General features: G+C 36.6%; 1 protein-coding gene across 1 annotated transcript; it reads left to right on the plus strand.

Moving 5' to 3' along the window:
- The first annotated feature begins 3,136 nt into the window (after positions 1–3,136).
- On the plus strand, positions 3,137–7,601 carry LOC140169000 (alpha-1A adrenergic receptor-like). Its single transcript, XM_072192296.1, has 2 exons — positions 3,137–3,696; positions 6,527–7,601. Exons 1-2 carry the CDS (start codon positions 3,272–3,274, stop codon positions 7,173–7,175), a joined length of 1,074 nt encoding a protein of 357 aa, XP_072048397.1. The 5' UTR covers positions 3,137–3,271; the 3' UTR covers positions 7,176–7,601.
- The last annotated feature ends 1,103 nt before the right edge of the window (positions 7,602–8,704 follow it).

Here is an 8,704-nt window from a genome sequence, read left to right on the forward strand (position 1 = left end):
ACCACAGTCGCCTTGCTATAAACATTGGATTGGGCTATATGTTGACCTAATGAAATAAAGTATTTTTAGTCTTAGCTTTCGTTCGATATAAAAATATATCTGATTGGATGAAGGAAACACTTGAGGTTTTGACAAAAAACAATCACAGATTAATATTTACCAATAGATTTCATACAGCTCTTATGATGCTATGCACTAAACATTGCCGTGTAGTAAAACACAGTATGCGTAGAGTCTAGACTCGCTTTGCTTGGGAATTTCTGTGTGCTTGGGTGTATCGAGGTGGAAACTGTGCGTAGATGCATTTATAAAGAGAATTGTTTTTGTAGTCAAAACATATGCATTCCATCCCAGCGAGTGATTGACCACCCGCCTTTAAAATCTAGAGGGCAAGGCATGTATTTTACAATATGTTGTATCTATATCTCGAAAGATATGTTGTATCTATATCTCAAAAGAGATCTTAATAAAACTATCAGGCTGTCAAGCTTAACTGATACTACAATGTTAATAAAAGTAACGTGCAAAGCAGAGTAATAATAAAAAACGTTCTAGTTCTATCGTCATATCTATGTTATCTTAAGTGCCAGGAAGTTGAAATTACCATGATTATACTCTTAAATCTTGGCTACGAAATAAAAGTTATTTAATTAAGATGCGGTCTGAAAAGAAAAGGCTAATTTGGATTAAAAAGTTAGGCCAGATCTATGTGGAGTTCATTACAGATTTATTTCTTGAAATTATTAAATTGCTTTATATTTGTTCAAATAATTTAATCAATATCTAATGCTAGCAGATAGTAAAGTTTTATTGGGTATCGTGATTTTTGCACAACAAAACCGATGCATGTTGAGGATAGCCTTCATATTGACCCTTCTCCGTATGTTGTTGACATCGATCGGGTGAACACTTGTTGATTCAAGTCGTATTAATTGGGTCATAAGCAGGGTCAAACTCTTTTTCCGGCGCGAAATCACGCGACGCACCAGGAAATTAAACTTTCTCCGCACAATTTCATTTGCTCCGCGAAATTCATGTTTTTCCGCGTAATTCACTATTAAATATAGACAAAAATTGTATTTTGGTTGTCTGTATTGAAACGTCACAGAAACACCATAAATATGACCATTTACTAATTTGCCTCGTACCAGTGATGAATACTTTCGCGTTTTAGGTGTACTTTTCTAATTCTGTGGGATGTACGTATTAGTAGGGTTGAAAATAGTGGTTCCGTGACCAAATCACGGGGAACATGATTTGATTTTTTTTCTTTTTTTTTTTGTCAAAAGTATGAAATGGTCAAATGGTGGGACACTTCAGATAGAGGACGCTTTTCAAAATGACCGCCCAAATGCCTAAATTGGTTAACAATTGCCCCAAAATATGTGATTTAGATTATGATAATGCTAAAATGCATATATACCCTACTTGACACGGTACATAATTTCATATCTTGACTTTTTTTTCTTCCTGTGTTTTTATATGTGGGTTTTATGTATATGTATTGCTATTTTTCCACGCAAATCAATTGTCAAGGTCACAATTCAAAATTAAATAAGTCTTATGCACTTTTTTTGTATTTTGTAAGTAAATTTATATACAAGGTTATTAACAAATCTTATTTCCTCCTCACTTAAATTTATGTGTCTGTGGAATTCTGCTATGATTTCTTTTTATATAAAACGTGTTTTATTTTGTTTTGAAGTCCCAAGGCATTGCTGGGAGCTCAAATAGGAACAAAATATTTATCCTGATTAGGCAGTTGGACAACTGCATCTGAAAAACATTTTTATATAGTTTGTCCAAAGCTACAATATGATGCTTACTAAACTTTTGGCTTCAGTTTTTAACCGTATCCGGCGTACCAAATCTGTATTAGCTTTCACCAACGTATCTAAACAACCAGAAATCACATATTCATCAACTATTATTTTATTTTGTAGCCAAGATATACGAGTATTATCATGGGTAATTTCAATATCCTGACACGTACAAGCTGTATCAAAATGATTAGTACCCATCAATTTTCATTGATAATGGATGAGTCTGACACATCAAAATTCAACATAAGATCTAAATTATTTGTAGAGTAATTGTAAAACAAGTCATAAACTATACATTCTGGACATTTCAAGAGTATCCAATGTTATATTTGGAAGAGGCAGTCTTTTCAATAAACATCAAAATCGATGGGTACCAATCATTTTGATACACCCTGTAAGATAACAGAGATGTGATGATGGAAGTAGAACCTTTTGAATGACCCTCGTATATAAGCCATATAGCGTCCAAACACAGACAAGAATAATGTTCTGCCGTTGAAGGTAATTTAATATACAACTTTTCAGGGCCTCGCCTTACATCAGGTAAGAGTATAGTGTTGTGAGGTTTACACGATGGCAACAATTTAACCCTAGAACTACAAGGGGGCATAATTATCCGCCATATCTGCCTTAAAACGCGAGTGTTTACGCCCAAACGACCATAGCTAATCGTAGATCTTTGCGCTTATTTTAGCGATACAATTGTTACCCCAGCACCTAATCCGGAGTAGGATCGGCCATCAGAAAATGACCATGAGAAGTAAAATCCATGATTTTCATTTCGCTCCTGTAAAACTACTCCATGAGATACTGACCTTTTTATTTGATAGTAGCAGAAAATTCGGTGGAAATTGCATGTTCGTATAATTTTAGCCTAAAATCAATTTTAACCTTTGCTTTTGTACATACCCAGAATTTCTCAAATTTACATTGGCGCACTCACATTATGACGTCACAGCGTATTATGTGGGGATTGTTTGTACTTATTTTGGTATCACTGAATAGAGGAGACACGTAGCTATATATTGGTACAAAATATAACGGTACATGATGTTTATAATTGAAATTTAGGGGGTTGCAACAACGCCCCTTCTATTTTATTTTATCATTGTAGCGTGTTACAAAATATGAGTTAGTAATTCTAGGGTTAAATCACAAATCAAACGCGAGCGCGAATGCATACTGTAAACACACACGCACATATCACATAATATAAATCATCGGCTACGGATTCGCAGTTGTGCGTGGAGATTTACAGCTACATGGGCGGGGCCATATCCTATCTGTCGTATATCGTTTAAATTCTTGGGCGCTATCCGGCATTTACACAATCTTTATCGAGTGACGGAAGAGACTTAAACCAAATTAAGACTAAAAAGACTCAGAATCACGGCTCAGAATCTATATAGGTATTTTAGAGGTACCTGTGAGAACTAAACACGAAGAAAATGGTCGCCAATACCTCTGATGAATTGCCTTTCACTACTGACAAGACTCCAGAGGAACAATTCAGATTTGACGACCCTTTGCAACGTACAATCATCGGTTTAGTATTTATACCGATATGTTTTACCGGTCTCTTCGGAAATTCTTTAGTTCTTTTATCAGTTTTAGTCTCACGTAAACTTCACACAATTAGTAATGTCTTTGTAGTTAATCTCAGTATAGCAGATCTAGTGGTTTGCATGTCGCTACCAAGTACTATCGCGCAAGCGTTTTCTCCACTGGACGTACGAGTTGGTCCCGATTGGCTGTGTGCTCTTAACGCTGCGGTCATGTTCGCGTGTATAGGAGTAAGCGTCTCGACATTGGCTTCAATCAGTCTCATCAGGGCTCTTATTGTTACACGTCCACTAGCTGCTCGCTTTTCAAGGTAAGTGAAATCGATTGTATGTCAAGAGAGACTAATCTTAAATTCTTTAGGAGACGAAATCTCACGCTTTGTGTATCTCAAAAAACATTTGTCTTTATACGGTATTTTCTCGATTTATTAATCAATTTTTAAGCGAAAAAATAGAAGAGGGTAATGATTTGAGCGGTTCGGACAATGGACAAAAACACATATTATTTGATACGTATTCGTGCAGCATATATCAATAAAGAATGCACACATTTCACTTAAAAATGCACACATTTCACGTTACACCCTAGAACTACTGAGCCATATTTTGTAACACGGACTACGAAAAGATAATTAAGGTACCAGATGTGTACACCCTGTATATCCGAAATAAAGGCAAACGTGTCAAAATTAAAACAAGCAGCCGATGCCTGTACTCTTTAGCTCTGATTCAAGACCTTATTTGTTAAAATTGGTTGAGAAATAAAGAAACGGTAGTCCAAAACCGGATGTTCACGAACGCTTTGTGTACAAATCAATAGGGCATGCAATTTGGCAAACTGCAACTTTTAAATTAGCATCTTTCTTGGGTTTTTGGATCATCGTGTCTTTATTTTTTAAACAATGTCAACGATCGAGGTCTTAAATACGAGCTAAAAGATGTAGCTATTGGCTGCAGGTTCCAATTATTACATATCTGCCTTTGTTTACGATATACAGGGGGTGAACGTAGCTGGTACCTTCAATTTTTGGCTTACTGTATACCGTTCTACCAATGTATAGCTATGTCTATCCAGTGATACAAAAATAAGTACAAACATTCCCACATAGTGTCGACATGACGTCACATTGTGAGGGAGCCCATGCAAATTTGGGCTATGTACAAAAATGATCCCCCCCCCCACCCCTGGTCATTTTTGATGGCCGGTCCTACCCCGGGTAAGGTGCTGTGGTGAAATTTGTATTACTAAAATAAGGGCAAAGGAAGGACCAACGAATAGCTTAGATTGCGCGTTTGGGCGTAAACGAGCGCGTTTACTTATGACGGATAAATCATCCCTTGTAGTTCTAGGGTTAGGCAGCTCATATCAAATTATCACTGTTACTCCCAGGGAGAAAAATAATATTCATATCAACAAACATGAAGAGTAACACGCTATAAACATTTGAACGCGATAATGAACAAGGTTTCATACATACTCACGATATAACGACGTTTCTTATATTGTATTTGGGCCCTTTTTTGCTGGTCATAAATTCCGTTTATGACCAGTACGCAGGGCATAAACAAGCTGCGTCACGCAGTGTTGGATCTCAATTAACGGGATCAACGATTTGCTAGTGTTGCGTACACGCGCATGTCATCGCGCCCATCTTACGCGGAGCGCAAAAGATGAACGCGTTTACTCCCGGCCGTTGATCTTATGCGCCGAGCTGCTTCCTGCAAATAGGCCTACTCATTTTCTCCCAATTTTTGAAGGAAAACGGTATGGAAATGTTATTTAAACTTGTAAACCTTATCATTTTCATTTGTATTGAATTGCTAACAATGTTCAGAATGTTGGGTATGTATCAATGGGGTTCATTCATAGGATTTCAGGCATGATCATTGATATATGCCCTCGGCTAACGTCTCAGGCATAAACAGCGATCATGTCCTCAATCCTATGAATGAGCTCCTAATTTTAGCACGCTTACGCCACATATGCGTTGTTTAACGCTAAAGTGTTTGGGTGAGGTGTACATTGCAATATTATATGATTATGCGTAACTCGCAAATTTAATATCCGAGTCAAATTAAATTTTGGAAATAAGATTTTTTTAATTTGGATATCTCTTGATCCATCCAAATACATACAAGTATACATTTTTGGAATGGAAACGATGCACGAAATCCAACAAGCACAGCCGATTAAAAAAATAGCTCTTTTTTAAGAAAGAGCTAATTTTAATTCCCGGGCGATTTTTTTTAAGTTGTACGTACCCACATCTGAAAATTGTACTGACAAAATCTGCCGATTTAGTCATTTTCCGAGCGGTTTAAATCTTGCTGTGTCAAATTTGTCTGGGTACAATACTAGCTCGGGATCAACTCCTATCAAAATACAGTAGATAGAATCACTTTCTTAAAAGGTTATAGACCGTTTGTGTTTTCTCCGTGAACAATTATTTTGGGAGTCCGAATAAGGCAAAAATCTAATTAATTTGCATATGCAAAAATTATTTCAAATGAAATTTTTTCGTGAGCTTCGCATGTAAAATAAAATTATAAAACCCCCTTTATGACCAATATTCATTTCGATTAAGACCAAATAAGTAAGAAAAATTGGGGTTGGATGACTCAGTTTATCATTTCAAATCTTGGACCACTATATAACCAGTGTTTCACAATAACTTATTAGCTTTTTATTATTAATTTTGTAATAATAATAAAACATCCAACAAAAATGACACAAAGTACTGCAGAAATGGCAAATTCCGACCCTCCTTTCCAAAATTGTCTGATTCCTTCGTTCCTGGAGTATCGGAATTAAAATATACACAAAGATGCCCGTAAACAGGGTGTTTTTGCAAGGGAAGGTCTCAGATATTTTCTGGCAATGTGGACATTTGATTCTACGAGAACTCACAATAATGCAAAAAAGTGGAGTATATGAATATATCTTCTTTATCGATTATGGTTGTGGCGGTCGCACCACCCGCACCTACCCAAACCGTTTTTCTAGTGGGTTTCGGTCTTGTCCATACAGTCTTTCCCACCCCGATAGTATCCTAGCTAAGCCATTGCCTGCCCCAGTTATTTTTTTAAGTTTATAATTAAACAGGTACCTTATTTATTTGCGTACTGTATTTTATTTCACAGGAAGATGATGACATTGTGGCTAACACTCGTCTGGCTTATACCATCCACAGTTGACGTTTTACCTCAGTTGCTTTGGGGAGGAGAACTGTTTGGATACGATGGCAAATACGGTGCATGCATGCCAAAAACGTCCCATCCTAAGATTGACTTATACAAAAGTATTACGTTCCTCGTCTCATTCCCACTACCTTTTCTCACTATTGTCGCGTCACTGGTGGTTATTATAATCAACCTTAAGCGCCACTCTTCAGATCTTGTCAAGGGCAACACGAAGTTAGGGAAATCCAGCAAGACTAAATCGACCTCTAAAACAGTACCAGTACCAGTTTCGTCTGTAACGGTTGCAATTGAGGATAACACAACAAAACTCCGCCTACAACGTCGACAAGTTCAGATTACCAAAAACATGATGATGGTTGTGGGAGTCTTCTTCGCCTGCATAGCTCCTTTCTTTTTGATTGTAGTGATCCCAGACACAGCCCCTGCTTTGCCCTATCTTTCGTTGATTACATATTTCAATAGTTGTGTCAATCCTATAATTTATGCCAAACATCCAAACTTTCGTGAGATATTTTTGCACATCCTCAACAGAAGATGGGCTGATATTCCTAAAAAGTCTCGCTTCTTAGAATTCTTTATCAATCGTTGAGCAAACGACTGTCTTCGTAAAACTTTGATTTGAAAATGTTTATTTCAAACGTGCAACACTATAAACTATAAACGCACTAATGGTAATTATATAACCTGTTCGCCCAACTAAACTGAGTATATTATCAGTTTACATGAATGATCTCGATCTTATTATTATACTGCTTGATTTCAAAACTTACGTTAAAAATCAGTACAGGACTGGGAATCGAACCCGGGACCTTTGAAAACCAAAGCGTTTATATTCTACTACACCAGTTAAGGAAGGGCTGCCAGGGATGTGGTTTTATCTGATTTTACCTCCCCAGAAATAAATGCACCCTCATTACAATATAGAAAATAAATACCTTTACTACAAAGGGCGCTTTGTATTGCCTATTATGGTCTGTTTGCAAACTGACCATATTCGGCAGTGTAGTTTCGACACCAGCTTGAAGTTAGATAGTTCGCTTATTTCCATGATGAATTTCGCAGTGGCAGATTGGAATCACGTGCCAGCCTAATCCCGCGGAGTATAAGGCAACCAACCGCATAAACACAATGATTCGAATCTGCCACTGCGAAATCCAACATATCAATTCTGGCATTCACACTAGAGTGCTTTGTATCTAAAGTAGAAACTAAAATTTTTAAGGGGGTACTACACCCCTGACCAATTTTGTGCCTATTTTTGCATTTTTCTCAAAAATTATAGCGCATTGGTGGTAAGTAAGATATGTACATTATAGGGGCAAGGACTACAACTACTACACTGAAAATTCAGCAACTCAAGGCAAGTAGTTATTGATTTATTGATCAAATGTTGGTTTTCCCTCATTTTTGACTGTAACTCCACAACTGTTGTCTGTGCTGAAATAAATTTTCCAATGCAGTAGTTGTAGTCCTTGCCCCTATAATATACATATCTTACTTGTCACCAATGTGCTATAATTTTTGAGAAAAATGCAAAAATACGCACAAAATTTGGTAGGGGTGTAGTACCCCCTTAACGCGTAACGGTGTAATTCGTATATTTGATGACCTTCACTGCTATATCAATATTAAAACAAACAAAAAGAGATTTATTTAGTAGTACTTTTGTGCAATGTTCATGTTTTATTTAACCCCAAATTTTAAACTCCATTTGCGTTCCAAAATATATCCATCACTTTAAAGATGGAATAGTTTTGGTCTTAAGGGTAGTTACATTAGTTAGATGTTATGAATTTGTCGAATCGTTGTATCCTGTGAATAGTAATGACCTCTGAAGAAAATTGCTGTGGTTATTTTAAAGTCGATTGGACTAAGAATATCGCTTTTGTAGGTCTTGTGGTTCTTAAGTTATGTAGTAAAGAATGTCACAACAAAAAATCTTCTTAAGAACCACAATACCTTAGCAATTTTTGAAATTGGGTGTTTTGCATTCCGTATACAAATCTTCAAGGTGTAAATTTCCATTAATATAGACAACGAAACTTAATTACTTTGGAGTTGAACACCCGTGACTACTCCAACACGCCTTAAGGACTTGGTTCCATAACTAAAATCCAT

Source organism: Amphiura filiformis, chromosome 14 (assembly GCF_039555335.1).
Source record: "Amphiura filiformis chromosome 14, Afil_fr2py, whole genome shotgun sequence".
NCBI classification, from domain to species: domain Eukaryota; kingdom Metazoa; phylum Echinodermata; class Ophiuroidea; order Amphilepidida; family Amphiuridae; genus Amphiura; species Amphiura filiformis.